Source organism: Mirounga angustirostris, unplaced genomic scaffold (assembly GCF_029215605.1).
Source record: "Mirounga angustirostris isolate CCGP_5_RB_7025 unplaced genomic scaffold, mMirAng1.0.hap1 SCAF_13, whole genome shotgun sequence".
NCBI classification, from domain to species: Eukaryota; Metazoa; Chordata; class Mammalia; order Carnivora; family Phocidae; genus Mirounga; species Mirounga angustirostris.
This window is the reverse complement of record NW_026991721.1, coordinates 53,367,441-53,391,284: the sequence shown is the minus strand read 5'-3', so window position 1 is coordinate 53,391,284 and position 23,844 is coordinate 53,367,441. Positions and strand designations below refer to the sequence as shown.

Genomic DNA, 23,844 nt, shown 5'->3' with positions numbered 1-23,844 from the left:
TGGGACACTCTGTGTGCCTGCCACTCCTACCACACCAAGAGCACAGCCCTAGTGGGGAGAAGGCAAAGTAGCACTCAATCAAGAAACTAAACTAACACTTTAGTCTCACAGACAATTCCAGACCACGGGACAATGCCTACCACATGCTTACATCATTCTCACGGCAGGTTTTAGACATAAAACATAATTATTTGTCCTTACCAGGTCAAGGCCTTTTTAAAAGGCATTCAGAAGTTGAGTCATTAATACTATCACTTACTTTTTTTCTGTTTCAGTGTCCTGATTTCATCTTCACTCTAAATGACAAGAAAAAAGAAAAAAACATCTTTAAGAAAACTGAACTCTAGCACATCACTGTAGACTCATAAGTAAAAAGCATATCTTGACTCAAATTTAATTCCTTCAAGAGCATAAATTCCTTATAAGGAAAACATTCTTCAAACATAGAGATGACCAGAAAAACCAGAAGTATAATTTACTAATGAGTGCTCGCTTCGGCAGCAAATATACTAAAATATAATTTACTAATGACTCCAAGCTCATAATAAAATACTGGAGAGGAAAGAATACATTGTTTAACTTACTTTATACTTAAATCATCATAACTTCGGGTTACAAGTGTTTGCTGGCTAATAAAAGGCATGAAAGTATAGGATGGGCATTCCAAGGGGTCACAAATCATGTCCCCCTCAATCCAATCCTGGGGGATGCCATGTAAGAGAGAGTTGTTGGATCCCAGAACCTAACATAAAAGCTATGAAAAAATCCCTGGGAAGCAGAGAGTAACGCAGTACCAGTATGGAAAAGAGAGAAATGGATGCACACAGCATAGAGGGCCAAGTGGCACACACATACAGGGTTAGACAGAGGAAGGACTTCCCAGTTGTATCCTTTTCTCTCCCTCTAACCCCCCACAATGCTTAAATCACAAGCCACCCCATCCCTATTCTGGGGCAGGCAAGCGGCAGTACCAGTGACATATGGAGTTAGCAGGGTACCTGCTAGGCAGCATGGGAACACGATACTGCTAACAAGAAATGTCAACAGGCTAGCCAATCTGGAACATTCCCTCCTTATCCTGTGAGCTGCAGCTGCAAGGAGGGCAGATCTGGAAGAGTATGTCTGCAGTAAGGTATTTGAGGTTCCCAAGGGGCGGAATACAGGGAAATGATAAGCTACAGGGTGGGAAGTGGCCGAGTGCCTCAGCCCTGGTACATATTACTAAGAAGAACGCTGATGTGGAGGACTGTTGTGGAGTGTCAGCATTCATCTATGAGAAGTCCCAGAAAAACAAATAAATAAACAGAGGGAAAGAAATGCATGAAGAAATAAAAACTGAGGATTTCGCAGAACTTAAAGATGTAAATCCAGATAATTAAAAAAACCATCTAGACCCAGTTTAGCAAAATTTAAAATGTCAAATATAAAGGAAAAAAACTAAAGACTTTGAGTGAGAAAAGCAGATCGCCTATTTTTTTTTTTTTTTAAAGATTTTTATTTATTTATTCATGAGAGACAGAGGGAGAAGCAGGCTCCCAAGGAGCAGAGAGCCCGATGCGGGACTCGATCCCAGGACCCTGGGATCATGACCTGAGCCAAAGGCAGACGCTTAACCATCTGAGCCACCCAGGCGCCCAAAAGCAGATCATCTAAAAAGAAGCAAGAATCAGGCTAGCATCATACTTCAATAGCAATAACAGATGCAAAAACTAGAAAGAATCAGTATCACACAGACTGTATATATCCTCTATGTATCACTTAATAATAACACTCCAAATAAAAACTACAATATGATTTTAAAAAATAAACCCATGCCTGGAAACTAAAAACAAAAATAATCCTATGTTAAAGAAATAGGGGATCACAAAACACTTCTAGCTAATCAATGAAAGCATTACATGTCTAAAATTGTGGGATACAGCTAAAACACACTTAAGACATTTACAGCTTTGAATATACATAAATATGAGCTAAACATTCAAGAAGCCAGAAAAAGAGCTAAAAAGTAAATCCCTCAAATCAAGAAGAAACCGATAAAATAGCTCACACGTACAGCAATCATTAATAAAAGTAACTACTATTTCTTTGCAAAGACTATTAAAATAATCTTAGGTTCAGAAAAAAACAAGCATTCCAAAATCCTAGATGCAGTTCATGAACTCTTGAAAACAAATGAAAACACAAGAAGAGAAAACCAATAAATAAATCAAAATGGCAATTAAAATATTCCCTCACCCACCCCAAGCCCTCTGATGGTTTTATGGTTTAACTTTCAAGGGCAGATAGTATACACCTTATACAAGTTTCTCTAGAAAAATTAAGGGAGAAAAAAAGGAAAGCTATCCAACTAATTTTATAAGGCTAATAGAACCTTGATACCATAACTGGATAATAGGAGTACACGAAAAAAGAAAATTACAGGACAACACTTAAAATGATAAATGCAAAATCCTAAATAAAATATTAACCAACTAAATCAAACAAATGAAGATATACTGCATTCAATTAGGGTTCATCACAGGAATGCAAAGACGGTTCAACATCAGAAAACCCATCAATGTCATTGACTGCCTTAAAAAAAATCGTGAACTTTTCTACTCAACAGATGCAGTGAAATCTTCTGATAAGTTCAACAAGTTATGATAAAAATTTTGAATATGAGGACTAAAAGAGAATAAAAGGAATTTCCTTAACTTGATAAAAATTATCTAACAATATCAACAACAAATGTCACACTTAATGCAACAAGACAAATGTACCAGCTGTGACATTCCTGAGACTGTTCAACACAGCACTCTTAGGGGTGTAGTAACTGTAGTTACTAAACAGTAACACAGGCAACAGAAAAATTTTAAATTATAAAGATTGGAAGAAGAGGCAAATTTGGAGGACGATACAATCAACTACATAGAAAACTTGGTGGACTATTAGGATTAATAAAAAGGGGTCTTCAAAATTGCTAGAAACAATCCCAACCAGAATACATAATCTATACCAACAATAACCACAGTGTATTTAGGAAGTAATTTAAGGAAGAATATACATATTGTTTTCTTTTAAAGAACTGCAGCAGGGCGCCTGGGTGGCTCAGTTGGTTAAGCGACTGCCTTTGGCTCAGGTCATGATCCTGGAGTCCTGGGATTGAGTCCCACATCGGGCTCCCGGCTCAGCAGGGAGCCTGCTTCTCCCTCTGACCCTATCCCCTCTCATGCTGTTTCTCTCTCTCTCTCTCAAATAAATAAATAAATAAAATCTTAAAAAAAAAAAAATCATTTTAAAGAACTGCAGCAAAAACCCTGAAGTTATTTCAAATTTTTTACTTTATGTATTCTTAAAAGTTTTTTAATTTTTAATTTATTTTAAAGATTCTATTTATTTATCTGAGAGAGCACGAGCCGGGGCGGGGGCAGAGGGAGAAGCAGACTCCCCACTGAGCAGGGAGCCTACTAGGGGCTCGATCCCAGGACCCTGAGATCATGACCTGAGCCAAAGGCAGACGCTTAACCAACTGAACCACCCAGGTGCCCCTAAAAGTATTTTAATAGTGTTTTCAAAGAACTAGTATTTAGTTTTGTCAATGATTGCTATTACTTGATAGCCGTTTTTTTCTGTTTATGGATAGGTCTAATTAATATTGCAAAGATAGTAATTCAAAACATTCATGATGAAAATCCCCATACAATTTATATAAGACAAAAGAATTCTCAAATTCATCTGGTGGGATAAAGGTCCACAAATAGCTAAGACAATTTTGAAAAAGAAGAGTTAAGAAATCCCTGTATTTGAAAGTAAGATATATTATAAAGCTATGGTAATAAAGACATACAAACTCCAAATGGATCAAAGACGTAAATATGAAAGGTAAACACAGAAACAGAAAAATGAAGAAAATTAGATAAATGTTGCTTTAAAAAGCACACAGTAGGCAGAATGAAATGAAAAATATTAAATACACTAGCATGGATACCAAAAGGAGGAGAGGAAATGGGAATGGTAATAGTGGAAGGAGGAAGAAAAAAAAATAAAGGTCTTGCTGGTGGCAACAATGACAGAAAGTCATGGACTGAGGAGTCTCAGCAATTTAATGCTGTTCACCTAATGTCAACAAAAAAACAGGTAGGTTTCAATCATTAGAACTAAAGGGTATCAAAGGAATATAAAAACATGTATAAATGATGCCATATATAGAGATTTAAAAGTTTTTTCTAACCCTGTCAGTACTTAATAGTGCTAGAACCATTACTTCTAAGTAAAAGTATCCATGTCTTAACTTTTATACTTTCCCTTTCTTTATCCCTTTGTGCTGAATTCTGGAAATATCCCTCAGCTCCACTTTCCTTACTATAAAAGAAAAGGTAGTGTTTTTTGTTTTTTTTTCTTCCCAGGAAGGTTATGTGCTAGTGGTCTACAACTGAAAGCATATTTTGCCCCAAGTCAATGAGTATCAACGGGCTAAATTTGAGAAAGACTTTCCAATTTAAGAACTGATCATCTCACATCCATGCTACTTCAATAACCACAGCATTCACTTCCCATGCTACCTTTGAAATAGAGAGTAACTTGGGTTCAATTTTAACATGAATGCATCTATATTTGATGTCACAGTATTACGGGGGGGTGGGAAAGCCAAAAGCACACTGACATACCAATTCTTTTATTCGTTTTCTGTGTCTACTATGTGGATTGTTCAAATGACTGGTAAGATCAAATATTGTTGGTATTGCATTATCTCGAAGAACTGTCCTATAAGGACTCTGAAAAAGAAAAATGTGTTAATTCAGAAACAGTCTGTAAGAATGTATTATTACACATAAAGAAAATGCTATGTTAATGACTTCCCCAGTACTCCTTCAACTCCAGCTCTAAAGTGTAGAGACGTGCAGAAAGATGATGTCAATCCAGATTAGCTTATTATTTCTAACTCAATTTTTGTCTTTGCCCTTCTGGCAATCTATTTTCAAAAAGGAACGGAACTGATGGTAGACATAAAAAATAAAATGTATTTGCATCTTGCATATATACTTCTAATTCATCCTCCCAGCGACTTTGTCTGTTCTGCCCTTCCAGGAGCCCACCAAATCTACAGTAGGCACAAAAGTTTCTCCATCTATTGCTTTGTGTGTTCTTAATAATTCTTCCCTTTACCTGTTGTTCACTCCCCTTTCACTACTATTACTGAGAAGCATCAGGTATAGTGAAATAATATTGGACTGCGTGGGACCCAGGAGACCTAGGAACTAGTCCAAACTCTACCAGTTACTCACTATGAGATCCTAGCCAAGTATTTTCCCTTTTTGGACCTCAGTTTCCTCTTCTGAATAAAATTCAAGTATTGAACTAGACCAATATTTCCCAAAATGAAATTATTCATATACTAACGATAATGCTTGCAAACCATTATCTGCACTTTTATATAATCCACTCATTTTTAATGAGTTAGAATTGTCTTAGGCAATACAAACTACAAAATAATGATTTTGATGATATTGAGCAATATCAATATCAAATATTATTATAAATAATAATTTCTAAATTATAATTTATAATTATATAAATATATATATCTTTTTAAAGATTTTACTTATTTATTTGACACAGTGACAGTGAGAGAGGGAGCACAAGCAGGGGGAGTGGGAGAGGGAGAAGCAGGCTTCCCGCGGAGCAGGGAGCCCGATGTGGGGCTCGATCCCAGGACCCCGGGATCACGACCTGAGCCGAAGGCAGATGCTTAATGACTGGGCAACCCAGGCGCCCCTAGCTAGTTATATTTTTTAACACATACTGTTGAAACTCCTAAAATAAAAACTGACTCATGTGCCACTTGAATTCATTCATAACCGTGATATACCTAATTGGACTTCTGCAAACACTGAACTAGGTATTTCTAAATTTCTAATTCTAATGTTCTTATCACTGAAGGATGACTATTCTCTATTCTAATTCCTGTTAACCTAATCCAACCTGGCTAGAAGCTGGATGCATACTTAGATGTTGACAGTCTTCAATAGCCAACCCAGAGGTCAAGTAGGGACAAGAAGTTTATTAACAGGAAGAGTAACAGATGAATAACTGCATACATTCCCCTCAGCTAGTCCAAAGAAACAGTGCCTTTAATTTCTTCACAGGTCTGCACTGATTAAGACAAACACTTCTTTTTAAAAAGCTTTCTCAGGAGCAGTGATTGTTTCAAAGCTGACTATTAAAGCATGTTCAAAGTATATGCCAAACAAAAATAACAACTATATTTTTTTCACCCAGGGAAGGAAGGTTAGGATGATATGAAGAAAAAAATATGTAACTAAAGGGAACACACTATCTTGGGTTTTATTTCAAGAGTTGTTAAACACATTTGGGAAGTATTTCTATTCAGATTCAATATTTTCCAGTTCAACCCCATGCCTCATAGAAAACAGAAAGAAGAAAACTTTTTTTTAAAAATCTATTTCTTAATGACACTCAGCTTCTAGTGCTGGGCCAATTATCCTGAGTCTACTAGGAATTTTCAGAGATTGATTAGGGACACAATCACTGAAGGGAGCAAAAACGATACTGGACCCCAAACACCGCATCTTTCCTGCTTAGCAAACAAACATGTCACAACATACACAGTCAACTCTTGATATCTTACCAATTATTAAATAAGGAGAGGAGGGATAAAACATTCTTAATGCATTTCTTAAATTCAAATCAAATTAATTTGCTATAAAGATATTACAGACCAAAAAACAGCACATGAATTAAAAACATGTTACTTTTTATAAATACTGATTTATAAGTTCACATGCAAAAAAGAGCTATATTCAATTTACGTGCATGACAGTTTTAACTCAGTATCAAGATTTAATCTTTAACTGCTGAACTAAGGTTTGAGCATAAAGCAGTGATTTTACTCTAGCATCAAAGATAATATTTGGCTTTGGTTGAAGTAGCCATGAATGTTTACTGATGAAACCTTCAATGCCAAACTAATAAAGTCAAAACTCTCAAACATTTGGATATAGATATCATATAAGCCGGTTTTTAATAGCAGTATCTTCTTCTACATGTGTAGAAAGAACATCTTCTCGTATTTGCATTAACTTATTCAAGACTGAAGAATCATGTGGAAATTTAAAAAGCAAAAATAGCTCATCTTTCTGTCCTATGCTCTGACTAAACAAGAATATGAGTGAACTATAATTTTACATTTCTCATATTAATCTTACTGGAATTGTCTAATAAATAGACCATATTTATTACTAAAATAAAAATGTATATGGCTTGTATATTTAAAATAATTTGGGATATTTTTATTTAATGTCAAGAACATAAAAATAGTTTGCCTTTTAAACATATGAAATCCCTTATTTTGGTTGATCATTATTACCCTCTTAACAAAGCAAGGCAAAAATATCCCTCAAATATTTGTGATTAAACTGTTGAACCGGAATTGGCTCACCTCCCAATGACTTCACAAGTATCTGCTTCAATTAATTTTGAGAAATAAAATAACCCAATCATTCTTTAGTTTTCTGATGCCTCTGCAAAATGTATCTGAAAAAAATATCAAAATAAATTGCTGCATAACAATATATAGTGTATCTTCAAATCAAGTTTATGTCTATCCCAATATCTGAGATGATACATTAGTTATACCTAAACAAGAATATATTATTTACAAAACTGTCTTCCTAACTAATTTTTAAAGTGTTTCAAGTCTGCTTCATTTCAATCAAATCTGCCCTATTTGTGTCTCTTACAAGTCACAGCAACAACAGAATCACAGAGGGTTAAAAATCTTAAGATCTCAAGAATTATGTGGTTTAATCTCCTTATTAGAATTTGGGGCCCAGAAAGGGAAAGTGACATGGCCAAATTCACACAGTTAACAGTAGTAAGGGTGAGAGACCCAGGTCTTGATATGAAATTGAAAATTACTGATGGAAATTTTTTTTCACATTAAATATATGATTTGCTTCTTGTAACTTGCACATAAAAATTAAGGGTTGGTTCTAACAGTACATGGAAACATGAAAACAAAGAGCTCCATTTCTCAATGAAGATTTCACTCATAAAAAAAGCTCTGGAGAAGTTGCTCCAAATAAAAACACAACCTCTACCTTAAACAAACACTTTAATATCCAAAATTTTCTGAAGGCTGCATTAAGCAACGTAAAAGTGGCAACCTCTGGTGAGTAGGACGGGGGCATCAGAAACAGGGGGGTTAAAAAAAATCCAGGGTTTTTAAGAACAAAAGAATACCAATTAGCTCCGAATTTGTCTTCAACTTTGAAAAAAGTGGTGGGGTCCAAGGATACACTCCAGCATTATTAAATATTTACATTTCCAACCAGATACTGAGTGAGAGAGAAAACAACAACTCAAGCCCTTCTATTACTTACAGTTCTACAGATCATAGAGGTCTCAAAGTGTTTGGCACATAATCGATAATGTTTATTTAGTTGATCAGGTGTTTTATCTTCTAAGTCTGCTCTCCTACAATTCTCCACCCACTTCTGGCATCTATAAATAAAACCAAAATACAATTATGAAATATGAGCTCAACATTTTTATTTCAGCATTCAGCTATAAGGCAAATATATATTATAGACAATGGATTCCTGCTCTCCTCTCCCTGTAGAACGTAATTTGGAAAAGCTGACTGATAACAAAATGAGAGCTAGAAGAAATCTTAGATATCATTTAGTACATTCAATTACAGACAAGGTTAAGAAGTAACTCGCTCAGAGTCATGCACAAAATCCGCAGTAAAACTAGAATTTAAATCTGAGTCTTTCAATTCCCAGGACATCCTACCACCAGAGAGGACTTAATTATCAGTAGTTCAAGCAAAAAGTTGCACAACCATGAGACCATGGCCTAACATTCCCCTCAGGATTTCAACTTAAACAAGGATATAAAACAACACTGCAAAAAATCAGTAAATAGATGTTCTATAAATCATGAGAGTTTCTTACAGGAGCATGATGCCTGTGTTCATTTGCCTTATTATAACATGATTTATTATCTACAATATGTACAGACTAGATTGCAAGCTCCATGACTGCAGGGATTGTACCTACACAATCTAGTACACAGAAGGTGTGGAAGATAATGAACAAGACAAAGTCCATGCCCTCTTGGTGTTTACAGATCTGCAGAAAAATAAATAATAATAATGACAATGATGACGATGCATACTAAGCACTTACTATGAGCCAGACACTGTTCTAAGTCCTTTACAAAAGGGTACGTTATCCCCTGTATGCAGATGAAGAAATGAAGGCACAGAAATGTTAATTTGCTAAAGCTTACAACTAGATCTTTCTTTCCTTCATTCCTCAAGTTTCTAGGAATAAAAATGCTGTCACAGCCACAAATTTGAAAACATAATTCACTCTACAATCGCATCATAGTATATTCTGTCTTAATATTACAGTTCACCCCTCCACACACACACACACACACACGCTGACACTTAATTCTTTCTACTCTCAATATGTAAAACCATGGTGAAATGTTGATTATCTAACTGAAACTAAAACCACACCTAAATTGTACAGCATTTCATTCAACCAAGAAGTATTACTGCACAGTAATGATACCTAAGATGTCCATATTTTAATATTTTTACAGAGTTGTGCACTATGATTTCATAAACATTTCATGTTTCAACATCCAAATATTTAGTACAGAAACTGTCTCACTAAAAAAATAGCCATACTGCTACAGCTGTTTGTTTTTTAATTCTTAGATCTCTGAAGACCTTCCGTACAGAATACTACTATCTTTATTATCTCTGAACTAAGTTGAGACAGCTTTCTGATACCACAAGCATTCAGATTCAATCAAGAATAGATTGGGCAGATAGCCCAAATAACTACATCTATGTCTGCCATATCAATACCTAGAAGTAAATCTAGTGAAAGATGTGCAAGACCCTCTAATTGAAAAAGATTTAAAATAACTTTAATAAATGGAGGGATATACAAGTTCATGTACTGGTACACTGAATTCTAAAGATATTAATTCTCCTCAAATTGATTTACTGATTCAATATAATCAAAATCCCAAAAAGTTCTTTTGTGCATGTCTCTTTGTGTGTATGTGTGAAAAGGAGAGAGAGAAAGGGAGAAATGACAATTCTAAAACTTTTTATATAGAAATTCAAAGGACCAATATCAAAATAATCTTGAAAAAAATAAGTTGACTGGGCGCCTGGGTGGCTCAGTTGGTTAAGCGACTGCCTTCGGCTCGGGTCATGATCCTGGAGTCCTGGGATCGAGTCCCACATCGGGCTCCCTGCTCGGCGGGGAGTCTGCTTCTCCCTGTGACCTTCCCCCCTCTCATGTGCTCTCTCTCTCTCACTCTCTCAAATAAATGAATAAATAAAATCTTTAAAAAAAATAATAAGTTGACTTACACTATCAGATATTAAAACTTATTATAAAGCTTAGTAAGAGTGTGTGGTACTGGCACAGGATAAAACAATGAAACAAAACGGAGAGCTATGGACAAAGTTTTTTTCAATACACAGCGCTGAGTCAATTCGATGGCCATATGAAAAAAATTAATCTTGACTCCTACTTTTACACCATGTGCACAAAAATAAGTACCAAGTGCACTATAGATCTAAATATGGAAGGTAAAACAATAAGCTTCTAAAAGATAACACAGGAGACTATCTCCATTACCTTGGCATAGACAAAGATATCTTAAAGAAGGCAAAAGAAAGCACAAGCTCTAGAGCAAAAGATGAATTAATTTGGCTACTTTAAAGTTAATAACTTTTCTTCATTAAAAGAACCCACTGAAGAGTGAAAAGACAACCTATAAAATGGAAGAAGGTATCTGCAATACATATATCCAACAATAGATTCTATCCAAAATATGTATTTAGAACTCCCACAGATAAACCAGAGAACCCAATATAAAAATGGGCCAGAGATCTGAATAAGTAACTTACAAGAAAAAGGTTATCCAGATGGCCAATACACATGAAAAAAACATTCATGGAAAAAAAAAGGGCTCAATCTCATTAGTCATCAGGGACATACTCATTAAACCATAATAAAATATTACTACATACCTTCAAGAATGACCACAAGTAAAAGAGAGAATACCAAATGCTGATGAGAAAGTGGCACTCTTTGGCAATGGGAATGAATGAACTAGCTAGATCCCACAAATGTAATGCTGAGTAAAATCAGCCAGGAGTACATCTATGATTCCTTTTATAAGAAGTTCAAGAATAGACAAAACTTGGGGCACCCGGCTGGCTCACCTGGAAGAGCATGCAACTCTTGATTTCGGGGTTATGAGTTTGAACCCCATGTTGGGTGTAGAGATTACTTAAATAAATAAACTTAAAAAAAAAAAGAAATCAGATGCCATTAAAAAAATAGGCAAAACTAATCTACGGTGATTATGCAGAAAAAAAGTTAATACAGGAGGCCTGAGATTGCTATTGTTAGAAAGGCCTGCTTGTAAGGATGGCCTTTTGCCTGGTGCCTGGAAGAAACTTGGTTAACAGTTCCCTATATTGACATAAAACTTTCCCTAACTGATAAGGTGGCTCATTGTACTTAGACTGTGCAAACAACAGGATTTATTTTTTTGAACAATATGATTTATACTGAACATCTGCCTTCCTTCTGGGAGTCTAGAATTTTAACATATGCTTGGCAGAGAGTGTCTATGTGACTACATCACAATAAACACTTTGGGCACTGGATCTCTAATGGGCTTCTCTGGGTAGAAACATGTTCTATACCTCAAACGTTACCTGGGTATTCATTTCATAAAAATTCATCAAGTCTAGACTACTAATTTTACACTCTTTTCTATGTATGTCATATATCAATAAAAGATTCCCTCACTGTGTCCCTCATTCTCAATAACCAACTAATCTAATTGTATCAAGTAGGACAGTGGCTCTCACTAGGGATAGTGGCATAATGACTGGGAGGGCCTCAAGGGAGAGGGAGTTTGGGATCTTAGTAATATATACATATATTTTTTTTAAATCTGGGCAAAAGTTTCATGGACAGGTCACCCTAAAAATCCAACAAGCCACACAACACTTAATGAGTTGTGATTGCCTGTGTATATACATTTTATATCAATAGTTATAAAAGTTATATATGACTACAAGCTTTTTACATACATGTGTGTACATGTACATGTGTATATATACATTATGTATATATACTTAAATGCTTTTAAGGATATACATAATTATCTCTCAAATTGACCACTGTCTCCCCTCTCCTAGCTCTCCCTGTCATTGTTCTGTGCCCTGTACTCCAGACTCTGTAGTCTTTTCCCTTAGCAGAGTGGAATGATTCTCCGAATCCATCCAGCTTCAACTGGTCTTTTGCCTTTCCCTAACCCCTTCTCCATGCTGCAGAGTAAATGTTTTTGTTTTTTTGTTTTTTACGATTTTATTTATTTATTCGAGAGAGACTGAGCATGCATGAGAGAGCACAGTGCGGGGAGAGGGAGAAGCAGACTCCCCAGTGAGCAGGGAGCCTGACATGGGGCTCACGGGGCTCGATCCCAGGACCCTGGGATTGATGACCTGAGCCGAAGGCAGACACTTAACAGACTGAGTCACCCAGTTGCCCCTCAAACGTCATTTCTTGAAGGAAACTTTTCCTGATTCAGATGTGTATACATATGTGTATGACTATGTATACACACACACACATAGGAAAGACTCCCCTTCCTCTCTGTATATGCTCTCTCAACATCCTTTATTTATCTTACTGTATTATGACCATTAGTATAAACATGCCCTAGTATCTCCCTTCTAAAAAATTCCATTTACCTGGACCCTCTGCATAGCAAAACTAGAGCCCATTTTCCCTGTCTCCACTTTATCTCACATTCTTTCCTCCATCAATTCCAAGGAGGCTTCTGCTTTATCTCTTTTCCAACGAAACTGCTCAAGATTATGAATGATTTCAATCCTGCCAAATCCAGTTGTCATTTTCTATCATTTTAATCACCCTTTCAGTATTATTTAGCCTTTTTATTTATTTTTCCCTTTGATGGTCTCCTACTTGCAGCATTTTCAAAAACATATTTCAAGGCACACTAATCAACTGTTCCATTAAAATAAAAAAGTTTCATGGTCAAATAAGTTTTGGTAATATTACATATTTTATCCTATATCATGTTTCTATGGGACTTTGAGGACATTAGTTAATTTCTCTGTGCCTGCTTTGTTCATCTGAAAGCAGGGACTATCTCAAAACCTACTGCGAGGGTTAAATGAAATAATGTACACAAAACATACAGACCACTGACTGGCACAGAGAATATGAAGTATTCTATAAAAAGTATTATCATTACAACTCACAGCATTGGTTGGAGGATTAAATGAGATATGAAAGCACTTTAAGATCATATTTTATAGATGTGATTCTCAAACTTCAGTCTTTTTACACTCTTAGTGAGGACCCAAAGAGCTTTTGTTTATCAATATTTATCATTATAGAAATTAAAACCAAATACATTTAAAACATATTTATTAATTCATTAAAACTCAAAATCCCATTATGTTAATATAGGTAATATTTTAATGAAAAATAACTGCATTTTCCAAAACAAAAAGCATTTAGTGAAAAGAATGGCACTGTTTTCCATCTTTGCAAATCTCTTTAATGCTAGATTCTCACATCTGTTTTTGTATTTAATATGCTGCCGTATGTGGTTTTGGTTAAAGTATATGAAGAAAATCTGGCCTCACACTGCTATGCAGTTAAAAAAGGTAATTAAAATATTCCTCCCTAAAAAAAAAAAAAAAAAATTCCTCCCTTACCCACATTACTATGGATATTCTTTTTTTTTTTAAAGATTTTATTTATTTATTTTGACACAGAGAGAGAGACAGCGAGAGAGGGAACACAAGCAGGGGGAGTGGGAGAAGCAGGCTTCCCGTGGAGCAGGGAGCCCGATGTGGGGCTTGATCCCAGGATCCTGGGATCATGACCTGAGCCGAAGGCAGACACTTAATGACTGAACCACCCAGGTGCCCACTATGGATATTCTTTAATACTATACCAAAACTCCACAAGTGGTGGTTTCTTAAAGATGAGTTGCGATGTGGAATCTGAAACCAGATCAATGAGCTTTTTCACTCTATTACATTGAAATCTGCTGGTGTATCTTATACTTTGAATAGGGCTTTTATCTGTGCATGTCTTTGTAAAATTATGAATTGGTCAATCTGGAAAATATCAGTTCAGTCAGTTATGCAAACCACTATTATACAATTTATTTAAAAAGTCACATTTATTGGGGCGCCTGGGTGGCTCAGTTGGTTAAGCCACTGCCTTCGGCTCAGGTCATGATCCTGGAGTCCCGGGATCGAGTCCCGCATCGGGCTCCCCGCTCAGCAGGGAGTCTGCTTCTCCCTCTGACCCTCCCCCTTCTCATGCTCTCTCTCTCTCTCTTTCATTCTCTCTCTCAAATAAATAAATAAAATCTTTAAAAAAAAATTTAAAAAATTAAAAAAAAAATAAAAAGTCACATTTATCAATATCACCATCAATCTCAACAGAAAAGTCTTACAGAGTTGTCAAGCTTGAAGTGGTGCATATAAATTTTCCAAAATTCTAACTTTTGCTTGAATGTCAATTGTTTCCCTTGAAGTGGCAGGCTTTCGTTCATTTCTGAGAAAATGTCTACCAAACACCGCCATCTGTATAATCATACTTAGAAAATTTTAGAAAATATTAACAGACAACTTATCAGAGCAATGATGTTACCATGTTATGGAGCTCCTCAGAAACTCCAGTGCACACTCCCGAAAGAACAAGTGTGAAAAAGGCAAATAACATCAGTGTTATTAGGAAATAATTTTTATCTTGTGGACTCCTTGAAAGGGTCTTGGGGGACCTTCATGAGTGCCCCAAAAAACACTGTTTTACATTTTACAAGGCAGAGTACATCAATTCTCAATTAACTTTGACTAAATTGCCAAAAGAACCTTGGAAGACCTCACCACCTGAGGGGTGAGTTAGAACTAACTTCCTGAGAAGGAAGAAGAGGGCTTCAATTGCCCACCTCACTCTAATAGGAGCAATTCATTAGCTCTACTTGTACCTTCACCTCATCTGGGGATGAGCTGCCCCCAGGTTCCTGCCAAGCCTTGGCATTAGTCAAGCCATCCTGGGGCGATCCAGATTTAGGCAGGTTTTTTTTTTCTTTAAACTTTAATTTTTTTTTTTTTTAAAGATTTTATTTATTTATTTGAGAGAGAGAGAATGAGAGAGAGAGAACACATGAGAGGGGGGAGGGTCAGAGGACGAAGCAGACCCCCCGCCGAGCAGGGAGCCCGATGCGGGACTCGATCCCGGGACTCCAGGATCATGACCTGAGCCGAAGGCAGTCGCTTAACCAACTGAGCCACCCAGGCGCCCTAAACTTTAATTTTAGGTAATCTATGACCTCCCTACCACTGCCCTAAAGTGAGTTGATTCAATTATTTTATAGTTAAAAAAAAAAAGAAGAAAGAATAAGTAATGGGGATAAAAGGCACAGCATAGGGAATATAGTCGATGGTATAACAGCACTATATGGTGACAGATGGTAGCTACACTTGTGGTGAGCATGGCATAATGTATAGACTTATTGAATCACTACATTGTACACCTGAAACTAATGTTGAACTTTGTCAACTATATTTCAATTAAAAAAACTAAAATTAAAATTAATAATAAGAAATAAAAAGCACATTAATGCCACTTTTTCTGAACCAATAAAAGGTACCATATTTTGAAATTCTGCACTGTGCCCTTTATTAACTACACTTTTGAATTTTAAATTACTTCAAATAGCTGTTTATAAAAGTGTCCATGGGATTTACAAATATAACAAAAAGGAAATGTACTATTTAATAGCATTAAATATACTATCTTTATTTTTAGTTAACAGTAACTTTTCAAGGATAGGTTGGCAATGTCACCTTTTATCAACCTTCCCTACAACTCATTTACAGAAAAAAAATATTATAATTAATAACCCTTAAAATACTGTTATTAATTCAATACACACTTCTGAAAACTACTTCGTTATTATAATTAATTCTCGGCACGGTAAAGAAGAAACTGTCAAATACAGAAGAATTTGAAATCCTTAGTATGAGGAGATTTGATTTGGATAAAAAGTTAGGATCTTGAAGATATTATGTTAACTAAAATAAACCAGATATAAAGGACAACTGTATGATTCCATTTACATGAAGTATACAGAACACACAAATTCATGGAGACTGAAAGCGGGTGGGGCGGGGTAGGGGGGAGGGAAGGAGTTACTGCTTAATGGTTACAGTTTTTGCTTGGGGTAATGAAAAAGCTTTTGGAAAGGGATTGGCTGCACAACAGTGTGAATGTAATTAATGCCACTGAATTATACACTTAAAAATGGTTAAAATGGCAAATTTTATATCTTACCAAAATGTTTAAAAATTAATAATGTAATATATACTGAATATACATTAATACTGTATAATTTTTATTAAAGTGCACTTAATACACATTTTAAATGGGTGAATTGTATGGTGTGTGAATTATATCTCAATAAAAATGTTTAAAACAAAAGTTCATAATTTGGTCTTGAAATATCCAAAGGATTCTGACATAGAAAATGGCACAGATTTGCTCGGTGTGACTGTAGGAACATAACTAGGACCTCCAAAGCATAAATTATAGGGAGGCATATTCCCACTCAATACAAGAAAGAAACAACAGCCAAAGCTGTCCAAAATCTTGAAGTGTCCCTTCACAAAGCAGAGAACAGTCTTTAGCAAAGGCCCACCTGTCAGGAATGCACAGGGCCCTAAAGGGTCCATAAATACCTTGATAATGGAATGCAAAATTGTGTCTGTCTTTTCTCAAGTAAGGTCCTTATGTTAGATTCTCAAACGGGACAGATTGCACTAGATCTAAAAATTTCTTCCAAATTTGAGACTGTACACCCCTATAGGTCATACTCCCTCCCCTCTAAGGAGTGTAACGAAAAGAGCATTCACTACACTATACGGACACAAATGACTTGTGTCCAGAATCAACTAATGTTGCCCTTATTATGCAAGTGAAATATACTCTCAAGATTGCCCTTGGGCTAAAATTTGGGTAAAAGGAAGATAATGCGTAATGGGATAAGGCCCAGTCAGATTCAGATGTTCCCCTTCCCTGCTCCCATAGAACCCAACAGCTACTCCTCACTCTTCCGAGCTAGTTCATCCTCACCTCCCTGAACTTTAAACACCAGGAATGACCCAGGGCTCAACCCTCAGATCTACTCCGCTCTACTTACCCCAGAGCATGACTTTAAATACCCTCTATAAACTGAGAACACCCATATTTAAAATCTCTAGTCTGAAAGTCTCTAAATTCCAGACTATCTCTTTATGGTTTTAGCTCTAAAATATTTAGGTTACTGATCTAAATATGAGCCATTTTGAGTTCATTTCTGGATATTCCTGAACATTTATTAAACTCTTCAAACTTCACATGTCCCAAACCAAACTTTTAATATGTCTCCACCAACCTGCTCCTCCCAGTCTTCCATAGCTCAGTAAATACTCAGGTTAAAAAAAACCTTAAGAGTTATTCTTCACTTCCCTTCTTCTCTTATCACCCTACATCTAAACCATTAACAGATTCTGTTGGCTTCACCTTCAAAACGTTTCTCAAATGCCAACAGTTTACCTCCTCCTCCTCTACTAACCTGGATTACTGCAATTAAGCCTTTAACTGGTCTTCCTGCTCTCACCTTTGCTTCCCTACAATCTAACAAGCAGCCAGTGATCCTGTTTAAAGTATAGTCTCTCTTCTCTAAACCCTTGGATGACTTCCTGTCTCGCTCAGAATAAAGGCCATAATGCTTTACATGGGCTAAAATGTCCTACACAATTCGCCCCTAGCATACAAACACACACACTTTTCTCATTTTTTCCCTCTCTCTCCTTCCTTAAACCAGCTCTACTGTCCATGGACTTCTGGCTGTACCCGTAACATGCATGCCCTGACTGCATTTACTGTTTCCACAGAGCAGAATGCTCTTTCTCTAGATACCTCCATGGTTGGCCCTCTCACCTACTTTTGGTCTTTGCTCAAATTCACCTTCTCAGTGAGACCTTCTCTGATCACCCTATTTAAAATAGCAATTGTGCCTCCCCTGCTACTCCTTATTATACCCCCCAACATTTGCCTTTTCTCCACAGTATTTATCACCACGTGACATACTGTATATACATACTTGTCTATTTTCCTCCACTAGAATGTAAACTTCAAGAGAGCAGGGGCTTTGATTTGGTCACCTGTACACTCCCAGTGCTCAGAGCAATGCCTAGCACATAGTAGGCCTTCAATAAATATTTGTGGACCTAATAAATACGATGCTATATTATATTCGCCTTCTTCTGTATCTGTCTCCTTAACAGATTGTGAGCTTTCTGCAGGCAGCAAAACTGTCTCACTCACATCTGAATTTCCAGCACCAAACACTAGCGCTCGGCACACAATAAGTGTTGGTTTGAAATGAACGCATCAACAAGAGAAGCCAAGGAAAATTCCTCAGACTTTCACAGTCCCTACTCTGTCACTCTTTAAATATAAGTCAGAGCGTGTGGGTTACCTCAAGGAAGAGATTTCAATACCAATTCCCACGCCCACAGGCGTATACCCCCGCCACCTTACACCCCTCGTTATCCCCACGATAACCAAGTGAGACAATGAGTAACGGTCAGAGCCAGAATTTGAACCATGAACAAATCCGCTGGAGGAATTAACTGTGACTCGACGAGATCAAAGAAGGTGACCGGACTCCAAAAAGAAACACTGCCCCGGGGGTGGTGGCAAGGAGAGGGAAGGGCCCTGGTGACCCCAACCATAGAATCCAAGTCCCTCTTTTGACAGCTAAGGAAACTAAAGCCTAGAGGGGAAAGCGACCTGCCCGAGGTCACCCAGCAAGCTAACCAAGGCGAGAACCCAGCTCATCCCGCCTGCGCGCCGCCCCAGTTGCCTCTTCCTTCGGGTGGTGCCCGCCGCGCCGAGCCCCCGCTGGCGCACGTGCTCCGAGGTCCCCGGGCGCCCGCCGGCCCGCTGCTCAAGGCCCGTTCCCCAGCTGCGGCCGAGGCTGGGGTCGAAGACCGTGGCCCACTCCCCACGCAGCCCCGGAGCCGGCGATTGGCAGCGCGCACCGCAGAGATGGGCCCGGGCTGCCGGCTCCGCGCCCGCCGCTTACCTGGCCGGATCCCGCGGGAACCTGAAAAAGGCCAGGTCCGACTGCGTACTCTTCCTCGTGCAGTTGGGGGCAGCGCAGAAGTTCGGCATCGTCGCCCACCCGCCGGCCGGCCCAGCCCTCCCCTCCCCGCCTCCTCAGGGCAGCCCGCCCGCCCGTCGGGGCCGGGGAGGGGAGCCAGGCCGGCCGGCCGGCTCGGCAAGGCCGGCGCGCCGGGGGGAGGGGCGGCGGGCGAGAAGCCGCGAGGGGCAGGAGGGGCGCCGCGGTCCGAGGCCGGGCTGGGGACGCGGCTCCACAGTGCTGTGAGCGGCCGGGAGGATTTACCGCCGCCGCCGCCGCTGCCGCTGGTGCACCTCCCGCCCGCCCGGGACGCTGCCGCCTCCTTCCCACAATGCACCCTGGCGCCCGGGGGTGCCCTCTCTTCCCTCAGCCTTCCTTCCCCGCCCCCTCCTTTCCGCCGACTTCTCCCCGAGCGGGCACGCGCAAAGAAGCGCGCCGGCCCGGGCGTGGCGAAGTGTAAGCGAGGCCTGGCGCGAGCTGCCGCAGTGCGCCTGCGCACAACCTACCCCGCGAAGAGAGGCCATTGCGCATGCGGGCGTGTCTCCCGGGACTCTAGAGCAGGGAGTCCCCGGCACCTTCGGTAGGTTTGGCGTGCGCGGGATTCCGCAGATCTGGGGCGAGCTTGCACATTATATCACCGGTGTATCTCTCCTTGCTTGCTTACGTTGCCACCACTTAGGCCTCTGTTGCAGAAATCGCCATAGACTCTGAAGGGCCGCGGAATCGGGAAGACCTTGCTGACTGACTGATTTACACACTCTCCGCAGCCCTGCGTGCACAGTTGAACGGAGACGTTCATTTTCCTCAGTTTTGCAGCTACTCTTCGGCCCTGTTAGCTTCTCGGGACGGGCTTCCCCAGCCTCGACCGGAAGGTCGGGCGAAAACTCAGAAAAGCAATTACTCTTCCCTGGTGAGGCTGCTGGAGGATCATTAATAGCGACATGATTCCACTTGCAGCCCTATGGAGATTGGTTCCACTCTCTTCCCCTTAACAGTTGTGGTCTTTTCACTTTCCTATGCTGTTTAAGTGCCAGAATGAGTGACCGCTATCTAGAACAAAGGATTAGTATCAAGTTTTGCGTGAAATTGAACAAGTCTGCAAGTGAGACCCACCACCTTTTGAAAGAAGCTTATGGGAATGAAGTCATGTCAAGGGCCCGAGTTTTCGACTGGCACAAAAGATTTAAAGAAGGGCGGGAAGACGTTCGAGATGACGCCCGAAGTGGTCGTCCAGTCACCCACCGGACGGATGAAAATATCCAGAAGGTCAAGGACTTGGTTTGTTCAAACAGGCGGTTGACTGTGAGGATGATGGCCGAAGAGTTAAATTTAGATAAAGAAACCGTTAGACTCATTTTGAAAGAAAACTTGAATATGAGGAAAGTTTCTGCAAAAGTTATATCAGGTATTTTGAAGGATGAACCTAAACCTCGGAGATTTGACTTTCAGTCTGATCTTTCAAAGGAAACTAGGAAAAATAGCTCGTGTGTAAGGAAAAAGATAAGTTCTGAAACATGGACTCATCTCCAGTGTGAAGCTGGTGGGGAAATACCTCTGCCTGTATCCCATCCCCAAAACCACTACCCTGCCAGCCAGTTTCTGCAGGCTTCATCATCAACAAGCCTTCCCTCCAGGGCAGCTCAGGATTGGTTCACCCCGTGGTGAAAGGAATGTGAGGTAGCTGAGCCTGAGTTAGAAAGCTGCCTCACAGGCACCTTCATTTGCTGCTCATCCATTGTCAGTCTTCACCCGCTCCTTCCCACGTTACCACCCTCCTAGTTACCCTTGCTGGACTCCTGGGCCGTCTTCCAATTTTGAGGAACTTTTGCCTGTTGACTTCTGGTACTTACTTGTTTCTTGATTTCTTTTGCTTGTTAAAGTTTGGATCTCCTTGCTGCCCAAACCTTAGCTTGTTGTGGCTGTCCTGTTCTTGTGTTCTCAACATTCTGCCTCAGGGGATCATACCACTGAAAGGTGGGAACAGGACCTCCCGGAGTCCTTCTGTGCCCATGAAGGCATATTCTGGGAGGACCCCAAAAGAAGGCCTACAGTTCCAGCCTGCTTCACAGGCAGGACCTGAGGTATGGTACAGAAGGCAGTGGTATGCTGACCTAGTGAGCATTGTTAAGGGCGTATCCAGCCCAAATGACTCAGTGGGAACCCCTCAGTACACAGGGGTTGGCCACCTATACTCACCTTCTCACAGACCTGTCTTTTACAGAGGAGCTGGATTTGTTTCATGAGTCCTGTGCTCTGGACCCCCACTCATTTGGGTATCCCCTCTGTTGGAAGAGGAGGATTTGGTCCTAGAAAATATAAGCCAGGGGACTCAGACCCAGGCCGCGATGTGTGAGGAGGAAGACGAGGTGATACTCTAGACCTTGAATTGAGGGAGTCTGCTGCTTATGTGCTGATTCCCATACAGCAGCCTGTTTTTAGTAACTAATGCCAACCCTGTCAGGTGGTTTTTGAGCACCTGCAGTTTTTAGAACACTGCTGGGCATTGACCGTGTGAAGGTATAAAACAAGATCACTAAGGGCTGGCTGGGTGGACATCCAGATGAGATGATTCCTGGCTGGATCCATAAAGAAAGGTGAGACAGGAGGCTAGGAAATTAGAGAAAGCTTCCCAAGCAGGTGGAATAGCATGAGGTTTTGAACCTGCATCGGTATGAAAATGATGGCACTGTTGGCTGAAATAGCAAAGTCGGGAGGAAGATAATGGTGTTTGTTGCAGAAGATGAACAATTTGGGATAATTTGCTTCCTCTTCTCTGCCCTAACTATGCCATTAGTTTATAAATTGCTTTCCCTGAATCTGTGGATAGGTTTATAATAACTCACTTATTTGATGATCTAGTTTTCCCATCAACCCCCCCCCAAAAAAAAGTTCTGCAAGTTTAGACTCCTTTATCTCTTTCTGCCTCTCCGCCAGGATTTATGGAATGGAACTTTTCCCAAGTGGATTCCAAGTAATACCACATAGACTGGAAACATCTCAGAAATGCCTGATGGAGGTGCAGTGGAGGAATGGTTAGAAACAGCATTTCACAGGATTAGCCAATGTCTGTGTTTTACCCAAGGATTTTTACATGTAACAGTCCCTATTATTTAACTAGTAAGTTAATAAGCCATATTGGTTGATAGAAGCCCAACACTATTCAACACAGTTATGTTTAGTTCTGTTCTTTCACTGTCTCTATCCCCTTCAAAAAATGACAAGTTCCCTACTAATAGCTGTTAGTTTTGAAGCGCTCTGAAACCTAGACCTTAACCCACGAATAAAAGATCTTGTGCAAAAGAACTCGTAAACCAAACAACAGCTTATAGACTTCTACCTACTTTGACATTTCTAGACATTCCGTTTCAGGACCATTACATCTATATCAGATGAGGCCCTGGTTCCCCACAAGCACTTGTCTCCAGAGACACTGCACTTCTGGAACAAAGCCCCCATAGCTGGCTATTGCAACTTTGTGGCTGAACCTCATATTAATCCTTGCTAGGCTCAGTGGTAATTCGTGGAAAACTGTATGCTCCTTGGCCAGGGCCAGGATTCTACAACAGTATCTCTAGGCCTTATCTCCAACCTGAGAGAACTTATTTCTGGACTTATTCCTGTCCTGTGAACAGGGCTGGAGTGAGCCTTCCAAAGATGCTGGACTAAGACCATGCTGGAGCATAGGGTACCAGAAGCATTGTTGGCCCAGACAGGGTTTGGACACGGCAACTGGAAGCAGGTAATCAAGAATGTGAATTCAAATTGTTACTAGTAGCTGTAATGAAAAGGACTTAATTTTTTACTTTAGATCATGTGCTGAGTACGAGTTGGGTCGAACTATGGCTCTACCTAAACCAATTGCCCATTTGCAAGGCTTCACAGAAAATATTCAATGAAATGATAATAGACCGGGGCACCTGGGTGGCTCAGTTGGGATCAAGCCCCTGCATCGGGCTCCCTGCTCAGTGGGGAGTCTGCTTGTCCCTCTCCTTCTGCCCCTCCCCCCAGCTCGGGCTCTCTCTCTCTCTCTCTCTCTCTCGCTTTCTTTCTGTCTCTCCCCAAAAAATAAGTAAAATCTTAAAAGAAAAAAAAATGATATTAGACCCTAAGATGGCTCAGATTTGGGGAAGTAAAATTTCTGCCCTAACACTCATCCCACAGCAAACTATCCATATGTGCTCAGAATCACTAAGCCCCAGGCCAGAGCATGATCTAGGACTATCCCCAGACAGGAGAGTTCTCAAAACAGTACCCCTTATGTGTCCACCCACCAAATCTGTTTTATCGCTGACACAACATTTACCCTGAACTACATCTTGGACTTCCACCTGCCCCACAGGTTTCTTGAGTCTCAAGAATCCACCTATCGTCATGCCCCAGGCTCTTGTCCTTGGCTTTTCTTACACACCTCTGTTTATTCTCTATCAGTTTGCTCTTTCTCCGCTGTTATACTGGTGCTTTGTATTCTGGTTCAGGATCATACCTCCCTCCCTTTTGGTGAGGCTTTTCTATTCAACTTACAACTCTCTTAACTTTTGATCCCTTTTCCAG

At 39.6% G+C, this 23,844-nt stretch overlaps 2 protein-coding genes across 6 annotated transcripts in view; one reads left to right on the top strand and one right to left on the bottom strand.

The window, feature by feature from the left end:
- THAP12 (THAP domain containing 12) overlaps window positions 1-19,474 on the bottom strand; it is a 41,299-nt gene extending 21,825 nt beyond the window's left edge. The window contains exons 1-4 of one of the 2 annotated variants that reach the window (XM_064576907.1): window positions 19,237-19,474; window positions 8,382-8,502; window positions 4,647-4,754; window positions 260-296 (exon numbers count right to left, since the gene is read on the bottom strand). In XM_064576907.1, coding sequence (XP_064432977.1) covers window positions 260-296; window positions 4,647-4,754; window positions 8,382-8,502; window positions 19,237-19,325 — 355 coding nt within the window. In that variant the 5' untranslated portion in view covers window positions 19,326-19,474. The remainder of the gene's footprint in view (window positions 1-259; window positions 297-4,646; window positions 4,755-8,381; window positions 8,503-19,236) is intronic. The other variant, XM_064576908.1, reaches the window with a different exon arrangement.
- Window positions 19,475-19,691: 217 nt separating this feature from the next.
- The window catches only part of GVQW3 (GVQW motif containing 3), a 50,238-nt gene continuing 46,085 nt past the window's right edge, over window positions 19,692-23,844 (top strand). For 2 of the 4 annotated variants that reach the window (XM_064576909.1, XM_064576910.1), the window contains exons 1-2: window positions 19,692-21,135; window positions 22,926-23,032. In XM_064576909.1, the coding sequence (XP_064432979.1) occupies window positions 20,329-20,958 (630 nt within the window). In that variant the 5' untranslated portion in view covers window positions 19,692-20,328 and the 3' untranslated portion in view covers window positions 20,959-21,135; window positions 22,926-23,032. Of the gene's footprint in view, window positions 23,033-23,844 lie in introns of all 4 variants that reach the window. The other 2 variants (XM_045894477.3, XM_045894475.3) reach the window with 2 other exon arrangements.